Source organism: Nomascus leucogenys, chromosome 10 (assembly GCF_006542625.1).
Source record: "Nomascus leucogenys isolate Asia chromosome 10, Asia_NLE_v1, whole genome shotgun sequence".
Lineage (NCBI taxonomy): Eukaryota > Metazoa > Chordata > Mammalia > Primates > Hylobatidae > Nomascus > Nomascus leucogenys.
The window spans coordinates 91,990,209-92,013,662 of record NC_044390.1 but is presented as its reverse complement, the minus strand read 5'-3'; the positions used below and the strand labels follow the sequence as shown (position 1 = coordinate 92,013,662).

Below are 23,454 nucleotides of genomic sequence, written 5' to 3'. Positions count from 1 at the left end.
AGTGCAGTGGCACGGTCACGGCTCACTGCAGCCTCAACCTGTGAGCTCAGGCAATTTTCCTGCCTCAGCCTCCTGAGTAGCTGGGACTACATGCACGTGCCACCATGCCCGCTAATTTTTATAGAGATGGGGTCTTACCATATTGTCCAGGCTGGTCTCCAATTCCTGGGTGCAAGTCATCTGCCTGCTGAGGCCTCCCAAAGTGTTGGGATTACAGGCGTAAGCCATGGCACCTGGCCCTCGTGAGCTTTCGAGAGAGGCCCTCTCGCTGTTCCTTGTTAACTTGTCCTTCAGGCCTGGTGTCCATTGTCCCGAGGGTGAGCTGGTGTTTGCCTGGTTTGGTTGGTCAGTGGCGAGGTTGAGCTCACGTTTGTAGCAGGTGTGTCTACAGGGACACACTCCTGTGGACGCAGGGAGATCTGGCCACAGGTGCGTACACCTGAGCTCCGATCATTGCTGCGTGGACTGCAGGGGACAGTGTGGGCTGCTTGGCTTGTGCTCAAGACTCCCCTCCCCACACCCAAGTTCAAATCTGGTGTCCCTTTTCCATTCCTGCCTCTCTAGCACCCTTGTGCACCATGCATTCCCCCTCCCCGCGCTTGCTTCTGCCTTCCCTTCCACCTGGAATGCGCTTCCCAGGCGTCCTTCACCTGGCTCCTGTGAAGAGGCTTCTTCCTTCCTTTGGTCTCTCCTGTCAGAATCAGTGGCTCCTGCCTCACCCCTTCTCTGGCGCAGAGCTTGTCCCTCATCGTAGGGCCTGGGGCTTTTTACAGAATGGAGGAAGGGATCCTGTCTGGTTATCTTGTCATTGCCACAGGGGTGCTCTGCAGACCGCAGCTCTGTGCAGACCTCTGGCCTGGCAGGACCTACCAATACACTGTCCTTGTCTGATGTCCCCTCCCTGCCCCTCTTCTAGGTGCCCCCTTGTTTCTCTCCCATCCTCACTTCCTCAACGCCGACCCGGTTCTGGCAGAAGCGGTGACTGGCCTGCACCCTAACCAGGAGGCACACTCCTTGTTCCTGGACATCCACCCGGTGAGCCCCTGCCATCCTCTGTGGGGGGTGGGCGATTCCTGGTTGGAGCACACCTGGCTGCCTCCTCTCTCCCCAAGCACAGAGCTGCTGTGGGCTGGGGGTGGTGGGAAGCCTGGCTTCTAGAATCTCGAGCCACCAAAATTCCTTACTTCACCCCGACTCCATAGTTCAAGGTAGTTCGAGGGTTTTATAATCCCTGTACTGGGTTCTATAAATGGCCCTAAGACAGTAAATTAATTAGAACTTATCAGCTGGGATGTCTCCTACATGTGAGCTGGAGGCAGCCCTCTGGATGTGTCAAGATACCATAAAGATCTTCAGGTACCAAGAAGAGCCTGGAATATCTTGCAGATAAATCACACAGGGAATTTGTCCTGTGTGAAGTTCTGTCTACAAGCAGGGAGCTGGACATGTGGCCCTCCCAAGGACATGCCTTCAGCCTGTGGCCTCTTCTCTCGGCACCTCTGTTCTCTGTAAAATATGCCCAGTTGGACTTGGTGGCTGCTACCATTGATTCAGAAATCTGTGGTTTTCTGTTTCCTGGGTGGGCACTTGTGGTCTCTCCCATGGGAGAAAACCTTTAACAAAATTATTATTGTTATTATGATTTGTGAGACAGGGTCTCATTCTGTTGCCCAGGCTGGGGTGCAGAGGCATGATCATGGCTCACTGCAGCCTCGACCTCCCTGGGTTCAGGTGATCCTCCCACCTCAGCCTCCCTAGTAGCCGGGACTACAGACATGTGCCACCATGCCCGGCTGATTTTTATATTTTTTGTAGAGACGCGGTTTCGCCGTGTTGCCCATGGTCTCGAACTCTTGGGCTCAGGTGATCCTCCTGTCTTGGCCTCCCACAGTACTGGATTACAGGCATGAACCACTGTGCCCAGCCAAAATTAATTTTCTAAATTGAAAAAGAAAAGCTGTCTATTTTTGAGGTGTACAACATGATGTTATGATGTATGTATATACCTTGTGGAATGCCTAAATCAAGCCAATTAACATATGCATTACCTCACATACTGATGATGAATTGGTGGTGTGAACATTTAAAATCTACCGTCAGCAACTTTCAAGCATACAATACATTGCTATTCACTATATAGTCACTGTGTTGTATTGTAGAGTACAATGCAGTGACTATTGCTCTATTTCCCAGTAGATTTCCTAAACTTACTCCTCCTGTCTAACTGAAATTTTGTATCCTTTGACAGACTTCCCTCTCCCTGCCCCTGGTAGCCAGTGTTCCACCCTCTGCTTCCATGAATTCAACTTTTTTTTTTTTTTTTTTTGAGACAGAGTCTTGCTCTGTCGCCCAGGCTGGAGTGCAGTGGCGCAATCTTGGCTCACTGCAAGCTCCGCCTCCCGGGTTCACGCGATTCTCCTGCCTCAGCCTCTCCGAGTAGCTGGGACTACAGGCGCCTGCCACCACGCCCGGCTAATTTTTTTGTATTTTTAGTAGAGACGGGGTTTCACAGTGGTCCCGATCTCCTGACCTCGTGATCCGCCCGCCTCGGCCTCCCAAAGTGCTGGGATTACAAGCGTGAGCCACCGCGCCCGGCCTTTTTTTTTTTTTTTTTTTTGAGATGGAGTTTCACTCTGGTTACCCAGGTTGGAGTGCAGTGGCAGGATCTCGGCTCACTGCAACCTCCGCCTCCCAGGTTCAAGCAATTCTCCCTGCCTCAGCCTCTCAAGTAGCTGGGATTACAGGCACACACCAACACACCCGGCTAATTTTTGTATTTTTAGTAGACACAGGGTTTTACCACGTTGGCCACGCTGGTCTCGAACTCGTGATCTCAGGTGATCCACCCGCCTCGGACTCCCAAGTTGCTGGGATTATAGGTGTGAGCCACTGTGCCTGGCCTGAATTCAACTTTTTTAGTTTCCACATACAAGTGAGGTCATGCAGTATTTGCCTTCCTGTGCCTGGCCTATTTTACTTAGCGTAGTGTCCCCAGGTTCATCGTGTTGTCACAAATAACAGGATTTCCCTGTTTTTATTTTTATTTATTTACTTTTCGAGACAGAGTCTTGCTGTGTCACCCAGGCTGGAGTGCAGTGGCATGATCGTGGCTCCCTGCAACTTCCGCCTCCCGGGTTCAAGCGATTCTCCTGCCTCAGCCTCCAGACTAGCTGGGATTAAAGGCACACACCACCACGCCTGGCTAATTTTTGTATTTTTAGTAGAGACGGGATTTCAGCATCTTGGCCAAGCTGGTCTGGAACTCCTGGCCTCAAGTGATCCACCCACCTCGGCCTCCCAGAGTGCTGGGATTCCAGGCGTGAGCCGCTGCGCCCAGCTGGATTTCCCTCTTTTTAAACGCTGAACAGTATCCCACCGTGTGTGCACCTGTGTGCACCAGGTTTGTGGTGCCCATTCATTCACTGATGGACACTTCGCTTGATTCCGTATCTTGGCCGCAGCACACATGGGAGTGCCCCTGTCTCTTTGACAGACTGATTTCATTTCCTCTGGGCAGATGCCCGGCAGTGGGATCACTGATCCGATGGTAGTTCTGGTTTTCGTTGTCTGAGGAAGCTCCATACGTTTGCCACAATGCTGCGTGCCTCAGGCCCTTCCCGAAGCTCCACGGCGGATGCTGTTCTGCACCATTTTTCTTTGTCCTCCCAAGCCTCCTTAGCCACTGACTAGACCCTCTCGGCCCCAGCCCCAGCCCTGGTCTCTGCCTTCTCTCTTTTAATTAATTCCTCCTCCGGCCTCTCTTGCTCTGCTGGCTTCCGGAGAATTCCACCATGAACACAGTCTCCTGTGTGCTCTCAGTGGTCACTTTCCTTTCAGGGCACGGATTTTCTTTTTTCCCCCTCACATCAAGAAAGAAGGGGTTAAGTTTGGGAGCCCAGAGAGAGCAAACAGCTGTTCTGCCACAGCCGCTTTAGCTGCTGCGTGCAATTCTACCTCCAGACCAGCTTGAGGCTGACAGGGAGAGGAAGTGGCCTTTATTTCTTTGTTTTTTTGAGCTGGGCACGTTGGGGAGGGGGATCATGAGATCAGCTTGCTGCCTGTTGGCCATTAGCCTTGAAAACCGAGCGCGTGTTGGAAGCTGCTTCCGTGTGGCCACTTTTCTGCTCCTGAAACTGGGGGAGGGCATGCGGACGGGGGACTCAACAGGACGCCGCTTATGGTGGTATCACAGCTAAGACTTATTACAATGACAGAATTCAAAGCAAAATTAGCAAAGGGAAAAAGCACCTTGGGTGAAGTCAGGGGAGGCCAGGCTGGAGCTTCCAGAGTCCTCTTCCAGGGGAGTCCTACAGGATGCACTTAATGTCTTAAGCAATGAGTTGTGACAACATGTAGGAGATGTTGTCTAGCAGGGAAGCTCATTAGAAATTCAGTGCCCACAGTGTTTTGCTAGGGGCCGGTTACGTGGGCACCTCTGCCTGGCAGGTCCCAAAATTCTAGACTCTGGGAAGGAAGGCAGGTGCTGAACACGAACCATATTGTTTGTACAAATAATTTCGGCCCAGTGTGAACTACTCTCATCAGTTAGAGGATGGTGGGGACCCTCCTGAAATCTGGGTTCCCAGATGCCAGCAGAATTCCTAAGGAGAGCAGCTTTGGGCCTGCGGTGTGAACTCTGTTCTACTCACGGGTAATCTCATGCCCATCCCACCAGGCTCTCGAGGGCAAGCACTCCCCAGTCGTGGGCGTAAGTGAGGCCTTTGATGAGCTCTTCTTTGCCACAGGGGCCTGGAAGGGCGTCAGCATGCTGGGCCATAATGAAGAAAACATCCTTTCCCTACAGTGTACGTGATAATAACCCAGGCATTTATGGCTCCGAGTGTGGCTATCCTGCAAACCTTACTTTTGCTCTTGCAAAAATTCTGTCAGGTGGGGAGAGTTCTCCCTGTTTTACAGATGAGGAAGCGACTCTCAGTTAAGAAGCACCAACTGCAGTTCTCTGACCTCAAGTCTAGTTTTATTTCCACTATCATTTCCTGACTTCATTCTGGAACCACCTTCCTGTTGTTTTTCATGACACATGTGTGTCACTTCTGTTATTTACTTAAAAAAAAAAAAAAGTATCATTAAAAAAAAGAGTTGGGTGTAGTGGCTCATGGCTGTAATTCCAGTGCTTTGGGAGGCTGAGGCAGGAAGATCACTTGAGGCTAGGAGTTTGACGCCAGCCTGGGCAACATAGTGAAACTCTGTCTCTACAAAAATAGTAATGATAAATAGGCTGGGTGTGGTGGCTCACGCCTGTAATCCCACTTTGGGAGGCCAAGGTGGGCAGATCGCTTGCTGCCAGGAGTTTGAGACCAGTCTGGTCAACATGGTGAAACCCTGTCTTTACTAAAAATACAAAAATTAGCCAAGTGTGGTGGTGCACAGCTGTAGTCCCAGCTACTGGGGAGGCTGAGGCAGGACAATCGCTTGAACTCAGGAGGCAGAGGTTGCCTGCACTCCAGCCTAGATGACTGAGGGAGACTCTGTCTCAAAAAGAAATAAAAATAAATTTCTGCACAAGGGAAGCTTTTTCTTACTACCTCAAATAGGAAATTACAAAATTCTCCAAAAAAAGAAGACAACCATAAAAATGAACAGGGAAAAAAATATTAGGCTCTATGTAAAATATTGTTGTCTGTCAGCAGGGGTGAACCTGGGGCCATCTCTCAGCACCATTGTTAGAAGTGGAGATTTTGTGTAGTTGTATTAGAGGAGTATTAAAGACCATGCAAACATCTGGCTGAGACCTACTCTTCAAAATGATCAGGAGGAGTTGGGAGTGAATTGAGAAGGGACTTTTGTCTGTTTTATTGAATGTGGAGGTTGAGAGGGAGCATGGACAAATTGCCATTCTGCACTTTGGGAAACGCTGTCTTAGGAGTACAGGTGAAAGTGATTAGGTGTTTTCCACCCTGAGACAGGCTTGCTTTATAGAAGGAACCTCTTTGAGGCTGTGGACATAACTGTGTGGCAAGCACTTGTTTCCCTATAAGGGGTTAGAACCGGGAGAGGAGATCCCAGTGCACCTGCCCAGCATTTCTAGAACTGTGGACCCCCCCAGCCTGTGGCTTGTTTTAGGTAAGATACAAGCAAGCTCCACTGGGCAGTTAGCTGGGATGCCCACCCTCTTGACTGGGACGAGGGAGAGGAGGGTTGATGGTGTCCCTGGAGCTTGGGGGTGGCCAGTCTTCTCACTGTGTTTGTTGCCGCAGGTCACGGGAATCCCCATGAACTGCTCTGTGAAACTGCAGCTGAGCCTCTACATGAAATCTGTCGCAGGCATTGGGTGAGTGGGGACTGGGAGCTGGGGCTGCAATTGCTCATTGAGAGATTAGGGGCTCAGTGCTCCAGTGGTCCCAGACTCCAGTGACATACTTCAGGAACCAGGGCATGGGGAGGGGAGAGGGTCCTGTTGGGGGTGGAATCCAGTCCCTGCTGATCTTCTCCCTCAGGGGTCTTGGTTTTGAGCCAGGTCCTGACCTGCATCCTGATATTCCTTCCCCAGAATGCCACTTTTCTTTCTCTTTTTTGTTTTGTTTTGTTTGAGATGGAGTCTCACTCTTGTTGCCCAGGCTGGAGTGCAAGGGTGGGATATTGGCTCACCGCAACCTCCGCCTCCTAGGTTCAAGCGATTCTCCTGACTCAGCCTCCTGAGTAGCTGGGATTACAGGCGTGTGCCACCACGCCTGGCTAATTTTGTATATTTGGTAGAGATGGGGTTTCACCATGTTGGTCAGGCTGGTCTCAAACTCCTGGCCTCAAGTGATCCACCCGCCTGGGCCTCCCAGCGTGCTGGGATTGCAGGCGTGAGCTACCACGCCCGGCCTCCACTTTTCTTTTTTAACATTCACCCCCTCCCCGCCAGTTAGCCAGAGCTTCAATCCAAGCTGTTTCCTACGCGACAGAGTGGCAGAAATGAAAGCCTGGCAAAACCAAACGTTTGAAAATGGAAACTTACCAAACAGCATTCTTAAGTTTCACTATTCATTTTACAAGAATTTTTCAAGCACTGATTTCCTCTTTTTGATTTTTAAAGTAAAACAGCTTTATGGAAATATAATTCACGTACCATAAAACTCACCCCTTTAAAATGCACAGTTCAAAATAAACCCCCCCCCCAATAAAATGCACAATTCAGTGATTTGTAGTATATTCACAGAATTGTGTGTCTATCACCACAATCAATTTTGGAACATTTTCATCACCCCCAAAAGAAACCCCACACTCATTAACACTCACTTCCCTGTCCCCTCAGACCCAGGCAACCACTCATCCACTTCCTGTCTCTGTGGACTTGCCTATTCTGGGCATTTCATATAAATGGAATCACACACTATGTGGTCATTTAGGATCATGTTTTCAAGGTTCATCCATGTCGTAGCATGGATCAGTATATTTTATGGCTGGATAATATTCCATTGTCTGGATAGATCACATTTATTTATCGGTTGATGGACGTTTGAGTTGTTTCTACGCCTTGGCCATTATGCATAATGCAGCTGTAAATGTTCCTGTGTCAGTCCCAGTGTGGACATCTGTTCTCATTTTCCTTAGGTATGTACCGAGGGGTGGAATCGCTGGGTCCTATGTTAACTCTTTGTTTAACCGTTTGAGGAACGGTCAGACTTTTGCACAGCCTCTGCCCCATCCCCATTCTTAGCAGCAGTGCAGCAGGGTTCCAGTTCTTCCCCACGCGCACCAGCACTTGCTATAACATTACACGTTGCTAGAACTTGGTGAGGGATTATACTGATTTGTTGCTATGTCAGCGTCTGTACTTCTTAGCATATCTGAAATAGTTTCGTTAAAAAAAAATTCTCTTAGAAAAATCCCTGGGTTGCAGGAATGTGAGCATCTATTCAGCTTTGTCAAATGCCTCTCGGCTGGAAAGAATAACACTTTGTCAGAGCACGGCAGCGAGTAATAACTGTCAGCTCGCTTCCTTCATCCCGCCCTTGCATTTTATTTTTATATTTTGAGGCCACTTAGGGAAGTTGTTCTTGATGGATTTGTGGGTAGGGAAACAGCCCCAGGCACCGAAGAGGCGTCTGCAGCCCAAGTCCTCCCTCTGGTTCCACCGCATGGCACCTGGGCTGCTAAATGGGATGCAAATGGGGCCAAGTGGGTGACCCAGATAGAAGAGGCAACCTGTGGCCGAGGATACAGCCCCTTGCCAGCACCAGCTGATTGTAGCCCCATGGAAATGCGGACTCAGTGTGGCCACATCCTCTGCATTTTTCAAAAGGACCTCCAAATCTGACTTTTAACAGGAGCTCTGTCAATTTTTACTTATTGGCAGGAAATTCACATTCTTTTTTTTTTTTTTTTTTTTTTGAGACGAAGTCTTGCTGTGTCACCCAGGCCAGAGTGCAGTGGCTTGATCTCAGCTCACTGCAACCTCTGCCTCCCAGGTTCCAGCGATTCTCTTGCCTCAGCCTCTCAAGTAGCTGGGATTACAGGCGCTCACCAGTACACCCAGCCAATTTTTGTATTTTTAGTGGAGACAGGATTTCACCATGTTGGCCAGGCTGTTCTCGAACTTGTGACCTCAGGTGATCCGCCTCCCAGAGTGCTGGGATTACAGGCATGAGCCCTGTGCTGGGCCTAATTCACATTCTTAACAAACAGTTCACGCGGGCAGCTGGATTGTGCCTGCCAGTGACCTGTGGACCAGTCACCCAACCTCTCTGGGCCGCACAGCTGCTGACCTCCCTGTGGACTGGGAACAAGGCACTCCAGGAAAGTGGTCTCAACAGCAGATGTGGAGGGCCACGAGGGATGGCCCTGGGAAAAGTTTAGAGACACAGCTGCCGGGAAGCAGAGCTGTCTCGTGACCTGTTGGGGAAGCTTCTGTGCTCCTTGCTCGCTAGGTAAAGGCAGTGGGGTTGCATGTTACTTGCATACAATTCCCATTGCTTCTTACAAAGTCTTTCAGAGAAAAGCAGCCAAAGTGAATGGTACCGTCTGTTGTTCTCCCATCGTGTTTCGTCCTCTGTAGGGTGACAGTGTGAGCCCATTTCACTGTGCAATACTCTACTTAACAAGTGGCCCGAGAGACCTCCAATAATTGTGATTGGGGGATTTAAGCCTTTTTTTTTTTTTTTTTTAAGACAGATCTTGCTCTTGTCGCCCAGGCTGGAGTGCAATGGCACGATTTTGGCTCACTACAACTTCTGACTCGGGTTCAAGCGATTCTCCTGCCTCAGCCTCCTGAGTAGCTGGGATTACAGGTGCCCGCCACCACGCCCAGCAAATTTTTGTATTTTTTGTAGAGCCGGGGGTTCACTGTGTTGGCCAGGCTGGTCTCAAACTCCTGACCTCAGGTGATCACCTGCCTCGGCCTCCCAAAGTGCTGGGATTACAGGCGTGAGCCACCACTCCCGGCCTGTGATTGGGATATTTGAGCCTTTTGTGCTGACTTTGGTCACTGCCCCTCAGTGACTTCCATCTCCCCTCCCTACTGCCGCGCATGGCAAAGTGACAGAATATTTGTGTGTCCATTTCTTTGCTGGGATTTAACAATTATAACAACAACAATAATAAATGTGCCAAGCACTTTTGTATGCCGGGTAGTTTTCTAAGCACTTTACATGTATTACTGCATTTAATCCTCCCTAGAGTCCTAGGAGGAGTTACATTATAATATCTCCCTTATACAGAAGGGACACAGAGAGGCTCAGTAGCATGCCCAAGGTCACAGAGCTCATAAGTGGCTGTGTCAGGGGTCGCCAAGGCCACTGCAGGCTCAATGATTTGCTGGGAAGCCTCAGGACGAAGCATATGGTTGTACACATGGCTATGATTTATTACGGTAAAAGGATTCAAAGCAAATCAGCAAAGGGAAAAGCCACACGGAGCCAAGTCCAGAGGAAAGCAGGTGCCAGTTTCCAGAGCCCTCTCCCAGGGGAGTCACCCAATTCTTGCTGCAAGGAGTTGTGACAACCCACGTGACATGTCGTCTGCCAGGGAAGCCCGCTAGAGAGACTGAGTGCCCAGGGTTTTTACTAGGGGCTGGTCACATGGCCACCCTCTGCCTGGCAGGTACCAAAATTCCAGACCCTTAGAAGGCAAGCTGGTGGTCAGTATAAATCACATTACTTGTACAGATCGCTCAGGCACAGTGAGCCATCCTTGTCAGTTGGGGAGCAGTGGGAAGCCTCCCGAATCCAGGCTCCCAGACGCCAGCTCCGGGCCAGCCTTGCCAGCAGCCGGTGTGGGGTGGAAGGGCTCAGGCCTGCCACGTGAGTATGTGCCTGCACAGCGGCCCAGGTGGGATTCAAACCCAGGCAGCGAGGCTTGAGTGTGCACCATTAACCACCTCGCCACACTGCCTTTTCTGCTAGACACCTGTTGTGGGGGGGTCTGTGCGGGGCAAATGGTGAGCCAGCCCACCCTGCTGCTCCATACTGGCTGTATTCATTTCCTTTTGCTGCTGTCACAATTTTGCCACAAATGTCGTGGCTCACTTTTAAAAACTATCTTGCAGTGTTGGGGGTCTGAAGTCTGAAAGGGACACAACAAGGCTAAGATCAAGGTATCGGCAGGCCTTGTTCCTTCTGGAGGCTCTAGGGGAGAACATGTGCCTTGCCGTTTACAGCTTCTAGAAGCTGCCTACCTTCCTTAGCTCATGACCTTAATCCTAGCCCTCCCTGTTTTGTTGTTGTTGTTGAGACACCGTCTCGCTCTGTCATCTAGACTGGAGTACAGTGGCATGATCTATAGTTCACTGCAGCCTCGACCACCTGGGCTTAGGCGATCCTCCCACCTCAGCCTCCTGAGTAGCTGGGACTACAGGCATGTGCCACCATACCCTGCTAATTTTTGTGTTTTTTTGTAGAGGCGGGGGTCTCACTATGTTGCCCAGGCTGGTCTTGAACTTCTGGGCTCAAGTGATCCTCCTACCTCAGCCTCCCAAAGTGCTGGGATTACAGGCATGAACCACTGCACTTGGCCTTTCCCTCTTTAAAGCCAGCAGTGTAGCATTGTCCAATTTCTCTCTGCCTCTAACCTCCTGCTTCCCTCTTTTTTTTTTTTGAGACGGAGTCTCACTCTGTCGCCAGGCTGGAGTGCAATGGCGTGATCTTCACTCACTGCAACCTCTGACTCCCTGGTTCAAGCGATTCTCCTGCCTCAGCCTCCCGAGTAGCTGGGATTATAGGCATGTGCCACCATGTCTGGCCAATTTTTATATTTTTAGTAGAGACGGGGTTTCACCATGTTGGCCAGGATGGTCTCAATCTCCTGACCTTGTGATCCACCTGCCTCGGCCTCCCAAAGTGCTGGGATTACAGGCGTGAGCCACCACACCCCAGGCCGTCTTCTTAAAAATTAATTTTTCTTTTTTTAGGGTTTAAAAATTTGTTTTTGTTTTTTCGTTTTTCTTTCTCTTGCCTGATTGCTCTGGCTAGGACTTCCCGCTTCTCTCTTTAAGGACTTTTGTGATTCTCTGGGGCCTACCTAGATATTCCAGGACACTCTTCCCATCTCGGAACCTTGATGTAACCACATCTGCATGGACCCACCTAGATATTCCAGGATGCTCTCCTCATCTGAGAGCCTTGATGTAGTCACGTCTGCACAGTCCCCTTCGTCGTGGCAGGTCACAGTTTCCCAGGTGTCGCATTGGTCTTCCGGTCTCCTTAGGCACCTTTTGGCTGTGACAGTCTCTCATCTCCTTTGTTTTGATGACAGTGACACTTTTGAGAAGCACTGGTCAGGTATTTTGTAGGATGCCCCTCTACTGGGATTGGTCTGGTGCTTTTCTCATGATTAGACTGGGGTGATGGGTTTTGGGAGGAGGACCACAGAGAGAAAGTTCCAATTTCAGAGCATCTAGGGTACATTCCGTCAACATACTGTATCACTGTTGATGTAGACCTTGATAGCCTGGATGAGGTCATGCCTGTGACGTTTCTCCAGTGTCAAGTTAACTTTTATTCTCCCTTCGGATTTTATTATCTTTTTAACTTGATGTGTAAGTTTTAATTTCACAGATAATAAGAACATATCTTCTTGAGGGGAAGAATATGGTTTCCTGTGACTCCCTGCCATCCCCAGCCATACCCACCATCATCAATTTGCTGTGCTTCCTTCCAGGCCTTTTCCTACTTATTTACATTCATATATATGTCGCCATAGAGAAGATACATATTGTCGTTTGTCTGTTTGTCTTTGCTAGTCCAAGCAACACTGAACATCTTTGTGCCTCTGTGTGCATGTGTGAGCATCTCTAGGGCAGTTTCTGAAGAGCGTAATTGCTGGGTTGTGAGGTATATTGGTGGAATTAGGTTTGGCAGTATAGATCAGAAAACTCAACAGCTGTGGCTCAAATGGGACAAAGGTATACTGTTATTTTAAAAATCTTTTAGAGGATGTCTGGAGGCAGACAGTCCAAGTATGGCAAGAGACATTCATGGTCCAAGTTCCACTCATCTTTCTGTTCCATTTTCCCAACACATGGCTTCCATCCTCAAGGTCACCTCTGGTCCCAGTGGCTGCAGAGCTCCAGCCCTTGCATCTGCGTTTCAGGCATCTGAAAGGGAGGAGGGAAAAAAGGTTCACGTCCCAGCTGTGAAAGCTTCTTTTTAAGCAGCCCTCCTGGCCATCCCACATAACGCTTCTGTGAACATCTCATTAACCAGAACTTGGTCACAGAGCCTCACTTGCCACAAGAGAGGCTGAGGTGGAGTCTTTAACTGGGTACATTGCCATCCTGAGTAAAATTTGGGTCCTGTTTCTAAAAGGGACCAATGGATTTTGGCTGGGTCACTGGTGGTCTCTGCCCTGTAGGAGGTGTGAGTTTTTAGTTTAAAAAGATTATTATCAAGTTGTCAAGCTCTTTGCCAGGGGAGATTCCTTCTAGCAGCACATCGAAACGCTGGTTCCCTAAGCCCACACCAATCAAGTACTGTGGCCCCCTCATCCCCGGGGGTATATTCCAAGACACCCAGTGGATGCCTGAAGCTGGGGATTGTACTGAACCCTGAATAGCATATACTATGCTTCTTCCTATACACACACACATCTATGATAAAGTTAATTTATAAATTAGGCATAGCCGCAATTAACAATAACTAAGAACAGAGTAATTATAACAAATACTATAATAAAAGTTATATGAATGTGGTCTCTCAAAATATCTTATTGTACTGTACTGAGGGTAAGAAATGGCAGAAATCAAAACCATGGATAAGGTGGGATGACTGAGATTGCAGAATCAAGTCTCTCCTGGTCTCAGAGCTGATGATCACAGGTTCAAAGCTGTGTGATGTCAAACAGCCCTGTGGGAAAACATCTCACCTTGTCAACTAAAGAAAAAAACAACAACAAAAAAACGCCTTTTAAAGAATTAAAGTTAGTCTTATTTACAAGTATTATTGAGAGCTGTAGACCGAGACCTTCAGCCTGGGGACAGTTTTGTCATGTGGCTCCTAAAGTGTTTCAGCTCATTGTTTATATTAGGTGGTGAGGGTTTAGTGTGTGCAAAATTATACTAAAGCTGTTTAGATGTTGCATTCAAGCACAATTATATCAAGGTTTGGGTGTAAGACTTTGTTTCATACAGCTATGTCTTGCTTATTTCCAGACAAACTGGGAAGATTGAGCCGGTGGTCCTGCCGCTGCTCTGGTTTGCAGAGGTAAGGGTGCGTTGGGCACAGTGTCAGGGGCGTTTGTTAAGAGCCAATGTGGGCATTTGAGGCAGGAGGCGGGGAGCAGCTTGTAGAAAGGGAGAGGGCTGGGCCAGGGTAACCGGACTGTGACATGGACCAGCCTATCAGAAACTTCACACTGTCCCAGCACCCTATGTCAGTTATCCCACCAAGGTGAAAGGGATCCCTTGAGATGGGGAAGACAGAAGCTGCATGAAGAGGTAAAGTCCCTGGCCTTGGGTGTAAAATAATTTTGTTGAGGCATATGACCTCTTCTGAAAGTGGGGAAGTTGGTTTCCAAGGTGTCAGCTTTTCACTTAAACTTCTCTTGCAGCTTTTCAGAATTCCGTCTGGCCTAGCTTGTTATTTTATTTTATTTATTTTTTTATTATTTTATTTTATTTTATTTTATTATTTTATTTACTGTATTTATTGTTTCTTGCCTACCTCGTTTTAAATCAGGGCTAGCTAATGGCCAGGACAAACAAGCCTCCGAATGTCAAGTTTACTTCCTGCTCACAGCCGAATCTGAAGTGGGTTGATGGGGAGGCAGAGCTCTGCTCCCTGCAGTCATTTAGGGTTCCAGGGCCCCGGTGGCCGCGCCCTCCTGGAGATACTCCATTCAGTGGCAGGGAACGCGATGGAGAGTCACGTGAGGCCAGGTCCCCCTCCCATTGGTCAGGACACGATCATATGGCCCTGCCCAACTGCAAGGGAGTCTGGGAATTGTAGTCTCACCTTGTGTCCTGGAGAGAGGAGGTCCCTGGCAGGCTCCAACACATGCTTTAGCCGGGAAGCTTGAGGTGGGGAAAAGCTGAGGTGGGCACAGAGGAAGGTGTTGGGTAGTATCTGCGCTGTAGCCCGCAGCCTGTGGCCCCAGCTCATGTGTTTGTCATTCTGCCTCCTCAGAGCGGGGCCATGGAGGGGGAGACACTTCACACATTCTACACCCAGCTGGTGTTGATGCCCAAGGTGATGCACTATGCCCAGTACGTCCTCCTGGCGCTGGGCTGCGTCCTGCTGCTGGTCCCTGTCATCTGCCAAATCCGGAGCCAAGTAGGTGCTGGCCAGAGGGTGGCCCGGGCTGACAGCCATTCGCTTGCCTGCTGGGGGAAAGGGGCCTCAGATCGGACCATCTGGCCAACCGCAGCCTGGAGCCCACCTCCAGCAGCAGTCCTGCGTCTCTGCCGGAGTGGGAGTGGTCACTGCTGGGGGCTGTGCCGCACGCTTGCGTCTTTTGCATGCCGCGTTGCCACTACTCTGCCTGTTCTGGAAGGCCTGGGACCCTCCCTTGGAGGGGGTGCAGGTGGGCTTTGAGTAATGAGACCTGGTACTTGCATCATTCATTCATCAAGTCAGCACCCGGGGATGCCAGGTTCTGTTAGGGGCGAGGGGACGTACAGCAGTGGAGGAGACAGCTGAGGTCTCTGCTCAGGGGGATTGAGGGGGGCTGGTATTCCAGCCGGGGAGACAGATGAAAACCAAGTAAATCAGCAGAAAAGATAATTTCACTCATTATAGGAGATATGAGGGGTTAGAGCCAAATAGAAATACAGCGTGAGCTACGTGTGAGGTTTTCAGTTTAAATTTTCTAATAGCCACTTAACAGTCAAAGGAAACAGGTGGAATTAATTTTAATGTTATTTAACCCAAATATATGCAAAGTATTATCACTTCAACATGTAATCAGTATAAACGGTGTCAATATTTTTGCAGTGTTTTTGCATGAAGTCTTTGAAATCCTGTGTGTACGATACATGTGCATCAGGTCTCGTTTTGGACTGGCCCCGTTTCGAGAGCTCACCAGCTGAATGCAGTTTCCAGACTGGACAGTGCATGTCTGGGGCAAGTGGGGACAAGGACAGATGGAGCTTCAGGAAGGCCTCTCTGAAGAGGTAGATAGTGAGCTTTGATGTGGAGGCCAGGGAGGCACTCAGCACACAGCCACATGAGGAATGCTGCCTGGAGCGGCCACTGCAAAGGCCCTGCGGCAGGGACAGGCAAGGTACATCGGAGGGTCAGGCAGGGCCAGGGTGGCTGGAGGGGAGTGAGGGTAGGGACAGAGATAGGAGGTGGTGTCTGCGAGTGGATGGGGCAGGCCGCCCAGGGCCTCGTGGTGCAGAGTGAGCAGTTTGGAACTGATTCTGGGAGTGACAGAGCCGTTGGAGGCTTTTAAAGAGGGGAATCACTAGGTCAGCTGCTGGCTGGGGAATGGGCCCTGGGCTGGGAGGGGTGGAAGCCTGGGCCTAGCGGGGAGGCCCCAGTGGGTGAGGAAGTCGGTGGCTCGAACAGGATGGGGCAGCTGCTATCAGGAGGGAATGGAAGCAGGGAAGAGCTCCAGCCCTGGGCTTCAGACCTCCAGAAGCGGCAGGAAGAGGGGTGATAACAGTGCCCCTCCTTGCTTCGGGGTCATTTATTTATTCATTCATGCATTCACTGCAAGGCCTTTGCACAGGTCAGGGGATGCAGAAATGACCAGAACATGAGACCTGTAGCAAAGATGGGCAAGGCAGGCCTTTAGGCAAGTTACTACAGTCACACGAAGGACAGGAGAGCTGTGATCACAGAGCTCAAGGGGCAGTGGAGATGGGCGAGTGGCTGCCATGGCAGGGGAAGGGATGCTGTCCACTGGCAGGGCATCAGGAAAGGCTGTTTTTGGATGCATGGACCAGAAAGCCACTCTCTGAGGTGGCCCCCACCTGCGTCATCCTAGGGCCACAGGCCGAGGCCTTCTGAGGGGCCTTGGGGCCGCCCCGCTGCTCTGCTGGTTTTGGCTCCTCTGCAGCACCTGCTTCCTTTAGCACTGGTGAATGATTCTTCCTCTTCCCGTCTCTCAGGGAAGCCTTGCCTGCTTCCATGCTTGCATGCTGGATGAGAATAAAGCATTCTTGGTTCTTCACCTTGGCTTTCAGACCTGAAACCCGACTTCCTTTCAAAATTCCTGTCCTTGGGGGGGAATGGTTTCTACAATGTGAGGTGGTAGTCTGGACACCAGCTGTCATCATGTTGCTGCTCTAGCGTTTGAGCTCCTGATGAACAACGACCATTGGGTCCAACCAGCCCTTTTGGGAGCGCCCTTCTCTGTTACTGCCCTGGGGGGAGCCAGGACCCAGCAGGGCTGTGACTCCAGCGAGCAAAAGGGAACTCCCTCCAGTTTCTAGACTGAATTATGTAGGGAGGAGAGAAGGAATCAGAACCCACTCTCCCAGACCATGAATACCTTCCCGTGGCAGAGCATCACTGTGGGTTTCCACAGACGAGGACGCACAGCCACGTGAGGGGTGTCCCTGGGGACTGACTGAGGGGCTGGGCCAGAGGAGGCCACGACAGCCTCATGCCTCTGTCTCCTTCTGTCTCTTTCCAAATTGTCCATCAGAATGGGGACAGGGAAGGACAGTCAGGAAGCACAGAATGTCTAGGCTGTGGCTAGGGTCCCATTCCCTGCCGCAGCCCCCAAATCAGCATCCCACCCTCAAATCCAGTAAGAATGCTACGATCGGCAGTGTGGCTCCCCTCCCTGCAGGTTTCATTGGAGGCCACGTAAGTGAAATTTATCCCATTATGTGTGTTTTGATTTAGCAGGGACTTACCAGTTTTTTTTTTGTTTGTTTTTGTTTTGTTTTTGTTTTTTTGATTTCTTTGTTGAGATGGAGTCTCGCTGTGTTGCCCAGGCTGGAGTGCAGTGGCACAATCTTGGCTCACTGCAACTTCAGTCTCCCGGGTTTCAAGCGGGAGCCTCAGCCTCAGCCTCAGCCTCAGCCTCAGCCTTTCCAGTAGCTGGGATTACAGGCACCCGCCACCACGCCTGGCTAATTTTTGTATATTTAGTAGAGGTGGGGTTTCACCATGTTGGCCAGGCTGGTCTTGAACTCCTGACTTCGTGATCTGCCGCCTTGGCCTCCCAAAGTTCTGGGATTACAGGTGTGAGCCACTGCGCCTGGCCGGCCTTATCAGTTTTTATGTAATTTGTCCTGATTAAAAAAAAAAAATCACATGTGGGTAAACTCGACATATTTTAATTTCTCTTTAGAGAAATTTCCTCTTGAACCGGGTATGGTGGCTCTTGCCTGTAATCTGAGCTACTCGGGAGGCTGAGGCGGGAGGATCACTTGAGCCCAGGAGTTGGAGGCTGCAGTGAGCCATGATCACACCATTGCACTCCAGCCTGGACAGCAGAGTGAGATCCTGTCTCAAAAATTTAAAAAAGCAATAATTTTTCTTCTCAAGTCATTCTTTAAAAAAAAATCAAAAGTATTTCACCAGAACAATCTGTTCCTGGTTTATTTTAAACAAGCCCCCCAGCTCAGTCCACTGGTTGTCGGTCTCCATGGCCCATCTCCCCACCTTACTTCCTCACTGGCTTAAATTTTCAAGTGGATGAGCCCTTTTCAGCTTGGCTTGTCCACCTCCCAGGTGTGTTTCCTGAAGATGCTTGTCCTTCTGTCTGAGAGCAGCAGCTCCCCACAACTCAGCCACCTGCAATCGTTGAGGGTTGTTGGACTCTAAACTTCTGTGCCTTTCCTGTTTCCTCTTTGCCTTTTGCAAATCGAAGAACCGTGTAAAACCATTTTTATGTGGCTTCAACGTCAACTATAAATTAGCTTGGTTATCTTCTAGGAGAAATGCTATTTATTTTGGAGTAGTAGTAAAAAGGGCTCAAAGGATAAGGAGGCCATTCAGGCCTATTCTGAATCCCTGATGACGTCAGCTCCCAAGGGCTCTGTGCTGCAGGAAGCAAAACTGTAGGTGGGTACCAGGTAATGCCGTGCGCCTCCCCGCCCCCTCCCATATCAAGTAGAATGCTGGCGGCTTAAAACATTTGGGGTCCTGCTCAGTCCTTCAGCCTCAACTTCACCTGGAGTGTCTACAGACTGAAGATGCGTATTTGTGTATTTTGCTTTTGGAGAAACTGCCCTTCCTATGTTCTGAGTGAATAGCAGTTTTTTTGATCCCAGAGGGCGACTTGTATTCTGTGGGCTGGTGCCTATTTGCAAGGTCACATTAGAAAGGCAGGAGCAAGGCTTAGGCCTGCTGCTTCTGGGACTGAGGGTAGGATTGCCAGATTGAGCACAAACAAACGAAACACAAGAAACAACAGAAGGGTGCCTGTTAAATATGAATTTCTGGTAAGCAATAAGTAATTTTTATTGCGTCCCATGCAATGATAGGACGCACGTATCCTGAAAACCTGTCTGTGGTTCACCTGAAATTCACATTTATTTATTTTATTATTATTATTTTATTATTATTTTTTTTTGAGACGGAGTCTTGCTCTGTCGCCCAGGGTGGAGTGCAGTGGCGCAATCTCGGCTCACTGCAAGCTCCGCCTCCCGGGTTCACGCCATTCTCCTGCCTCAGCCTCTCCGAGTAGCTGGGACTACAGGCGCCCGCCACCACGTCCAGCTAATTTTTTGTATTTTTAGTAGAGACGGGGTTTCACCGTGGTCTCGATCTCCTGACCTCGTGATCCGCCTGCCTCGGCCTCCCAAAGTGCTGAGATTACAAGCGTGAGCCACTGCGCCCGGCCTGAAATTCACATTTAACTAGGCATCCTGATTTTATGTGGCCGCCCTATCTGCCGGGGACATAGGCTGATGCCCCTGGGGGTTCTGCATTTCTTTGGCCAGGTTCCTGTAGGGCTGAAGTCGTGGGGGAGCCGTGGCCAGGCATGGTGTCCTTGCCAGGGGAGGTGACGGGCAGAGCCGCAGGCCCTACAACTTGGGGTTGGGCAGGGGCGAGTTGCTCTACGGTGGTGCCTCTGATAATAGCTGTTATTTTAGTTTCTGAAAAATGTGCTGCCCTCAAGAGCTTCTGAGGCTAGGCCTACTTGGGTGAAAATAGCTTTCCAGGGAGCCACATTGTGGGGACGTGAGGCAGCAGCCCCACTCTTTGGGGCCACTTGGCTGTCTCTAACTCATCTCACTTGCCAGGGCTGGACAAGGAAATGAAAATGCCAAGGGGTGGGCAGGCAGGAGCCTGGTGGCGTTGGCAGGCGCTGCCAGCCCTGTGTCCCAGTCAAGCTCTGGGGCGCCCTTCCTGTCCATCTGGGAGTAGGGGGCGGAGTCTGACTATGTTGGGGCGGAGTGTTAATATTAGGAGGGGATTTTCTCTGGGACTGGGTCCCCAGGCTTGGGGGCAAGGCCTGCTGGCTGGACCCCCTTACCTTCCTCTCTCCCAGGATTCCTCCAGGACACCGTTGTGCTGTGCATGATTTGGCCCCATCGGTGTCCCTGCTCCTTCCAGCACTGCTCCCTTCTGCAGAAACTTGCCTGGGATTCCCAGGGTGCAGGGGTGGGGGCTGGTCAGGGCCTGGTCAGTGTAGAGGAAAAGTCAGGGAGCTTTTCACTTTTAGCACAGAGTGGCCAGGGCACCATGGCTGCACCTCCCTGGACATAACCAGGATGTCCTGTCATCTGCCCCCCAAACAAAACTGGGGTCTCCCCTTTATTTTGCCAACAGAATCCAATTTTTAGGTGATGAGACAAGTGTTTGACTTAAAAAGACCCTCCTGCCTTGCCTTCTGGAAGGTCTGGAGCCCAGCCCAGCGCCCCGGATCCCCTAGGCATGTGAAACGGGGAATGCAGTGTCCTCCAGTGGCCGGCTTCAGCTTGGGGTGGGCACCTGGGTGGTGGCCGGTGGTCCCCCTGCAGGCTACTGCTGCCCCCTCTTGGGTCCTGTTCTGAGTCTCAGGCCTGAGTCCCTGGGGAAGGCCCCACACCTTTGCCCTGTACCTGGCTATGGGGATGGCCCTGAGGGGCTGCCTTGCTTGGGAGAAGGGGGGAAAATGGATATTTTTATATAAATAAGAAAAAAACAGCCCCTCTGGGCAGATGAGGCCTGCTATAGGGCAGGGAGCTTGGTAAATTGTGTGTCCACTGGTCTGTAACCCTTCAGCTGGGTCCTTTTGTGCAGTGAACAGCCTGGACAACTGTCCAGGTGGCCCTTCAGGGATATGTTCCTGGACCTTTCTTAGCTTCTCACCGATCTTTCTCCCACGCCAAGTCTGTGTTCCTCAGTCAAACAAGAGGCGAGGAGGAGGAGGAGGAGGGGGAGGGGGAGGAGGAGGGGGAGGGGGAGGAGGAGGAGGAGGGGGAGGAGGAGGAGGAGGAGGGGGAGGAGGAGGAGGAGGAGGAGGGGGAGGAGGAGGAACCGGCTTCACCCTCTGGCACCTGGGGGTTTTGTTCCACGTGTCTTCCTTGGGAAAGACCAGGGGTTCTTTTACAGCCTGGGGGTGGTTTCCCTTTTCTACTTTTGAGTGAGACTTTCTCAAGTCACGGCTCTTTGGGCCCACATGGCTAAGGTCTAGCCACCTGTGGGTGTCCTGTGCTGCCTCAATGGGTGGCGTAGGGGGCGGGGCTGGCCTCCCCTGTGCCTGGCTCAGTGTAGCAGACCCTGGCCCTTGTGCCCGCTCTCTGCCCTGCGCAGGAGTTTGATTTTCCTACCCCGTGGTGAAGCAAGCACAGGTGGGCGGAGGTGGGCAGCGATTTCCAGCCCCAGCCCCTGGGGCAGGGAGGCCTCTGTTGCTCAGGGCAAGGGAGGCAGGGGGCTTAGTGGGACAAAGGCTCACCCCACACTCTTATCATTAGCATTATCTGTATTTTTAATTTTTAAGTTGAGAAATTTTCTACAACTGCCAAACTAGACAAATGACAGTATCCAGTTCCCCTCAGCCAGACTCAGCCATTGCTGACAGCTGTCAGTGTTGAAGAGGGTCAGCATCTTGTGCCCTTGGTTTCACTCGCTCCCTGTGTGGCCCTCGTCCCTCTCCCCACGTCTCGTGCCCCGTGCGCCCTGAGCAGCCATCGCCAGGAACTTGGCATGTGGGTTTGTTTTTTCTGAATCTGCATGTGCGCAGCCATGAGCATGAGGTCACTTTTTGAATGTGACCGAAGCTGCATCCTGCTGCGTGTATTGCTGTGTGGCTGGCTTTCCTCCCTGTCTTCTGTTCGTGAGTGCTGTTCAGGCTGAATACCGTCCTGTGACATTGGTTTAAAAACATAGACCAGGCGTGGTGGCTCACGCCTGGAATCCCAGCACTTTGGGAGGCTGAGGTGAGAGGATCGCCTGAGCCCGGGAGTTCGAGACCAGCCTGGGCAGCGTAGTGAGACCTGATCTCTACAAAAAATAAAAAAGTGAGCCGGGCGTGGTGGTGGCACCTGTTGTTGTCCCGGCCACTTGGGAGGCCGAGGTGGGAGGATCACTTGAGCCCAGGAGTTCAAGGCTGTGGTGAGCCGTGATGGCACCACCGTACTCCAGCCTAGGCGACGGAGAGACCCTGTCTCTAAAAAATAAAAAATAAATCAACACATAAACATACGTTCTCTTCCTGAGGGACAGAGCTTGCCCTGGTTGTTCCGTGTTGACTGTGCTGCACACAGGCCCCCCCTTGCTCTGCCCCTCACTGTATTAAGTCTCTTTGGGCCTCAGTTTCTCCATCTCTAAAGGAGGTCGGGGAGGCCAGGCGGGTATCGAGTGAGATGAAGAGGCCCTTGGAGACATTCCAGGAGTCTATAGGTGACTCCAGTCTCTTCTCACCTCTGACAGCCTGGTGGCGGGGGTGGAGTCTGTGCTGGGGATGTGGGTATAGGGCTGGGGTGGGCGGGGATGAGGGTGGGGTTTGGTGACAGGGCGTGGGTGGTCACCCAGCTTTGCCTTTCTCCACAGGGTCCAGAGGACACCGTGAGCCAGCCAGGCCTGGCCGCTGGGCCCGACCGGCCCCCCAGCCCCTACACCCCGCTTCTCCCGGACTCCCCCAGCGGACAGCCCCCCAGCCCCATAGCCTGAGCCTCCAGCTGCCACGTGCCTGTTGCACACCTGCACACACGCCCTGGCACACGTACACACACGCGTGCAGGCTTGTGCAGACACTCAGGGATGGAGCTGCTGCTGAAGGGACTTGTAGGGAGAGGCTCGTCGACAAGCACTGTTCTGGAACCTTCTCTCCACATGGCCCACAGGCCTGACCACAGGGGCTGTGGGTCCTGCATCCCCTTCCTTGGGTGAGCCTGGCCTGTCCCGTTCAGCCATTGGGCCCAGGCTTCCTCCCCTTCAAGGTGAAACACTGCAGTCCCGGTGTGGTGGCTCCCCATGCAGGACGGGCCAGGCTGGGAGTGCCGGCTTCCTGTGCCAAATTCAGCGAGGACTCAGTGCCCAGGCCCTGGCCACAAGCTTTGGCCTTGGTCTACCTGCCAGGCCAGGCAAAGCGCCTTTACACAGGCCTCGGAAAACAATGGGGTGAGCACAAGATGCCCCGTGCAGCTGCCCGAGGGTCTCCGCCCACCCCGGCTGGACTTTGATCTCCCCGAAGTCTTCACAGGCACTGCATCGGGTTGTCTGGTGCCCTTTTCCTCCAGCCTAAACTGACATCATCCTATGGACTGAGCCGGCAGCAGGCTGTGCCCCCGAGCTGCCCCCATGCCCTCACAGGGTCCCTCAGATTATAGGTGCCCAGGCTGAGGTGAAGAGGCCTGGGGGCCCTGCCTTCCGGGCGCTCCTGGACCCTGGGGCAAGCCTGTGACCCTTTTCTACTGGAATAGAAATGAGTTTTATCATCTTAGAAAAATAACTCACTCTTGAAGTAATAAACCTTTAAAAAAATGTGATGCCCGCCTCTGTGACAGCCTTGTTTGCTGAGGTCGTGGGGGTGGGGGCCTCTGGGAGGTTCAGGGCTCTTCTTCTCTTGGTCAATAGCTCCTTTCTGGTGGCTGCCAAGAGCGTCTCTCCCAGGGCCGGGCTGCTGGCTTACCTTCCTGTTGTTTTTAAATTTCAACCTTGTGCAATGTTGAGTTTAATAGAAATA

At 51.3% G+C, this 23,454-nt stretch overlaps 1 protein-coding gene across 1 annotated transcript; it reads left to right on the top strand.

The window, feature by feature from the left end:
- Positions 1–226: 226 nt before the first annotated feature.
- LOC115837044 (scavenger receptor class B member 1-like) lies at positions 227–23,254 on the top strand. The gene is made up of 6 exons (XM_030821791.1): positions 227–341; positions 917–1,035; positions 6,219–6,292; positions 13,592–13,643; positions 14,565–14,711; positions 22,320–23,254. The coding sequence occupies exons 1-6, from the start codon at positions 227–229 to the stop codon at positions 22,437–22,439; spliced, it is 627 nt and encodes a 208-aa protein (XP_030677651.1). The 3' UTR covers positions 22,440–23,254.
- The last annotated feature ends 200 nt before the right edge of the window (positions 23,255–23,454 follow it).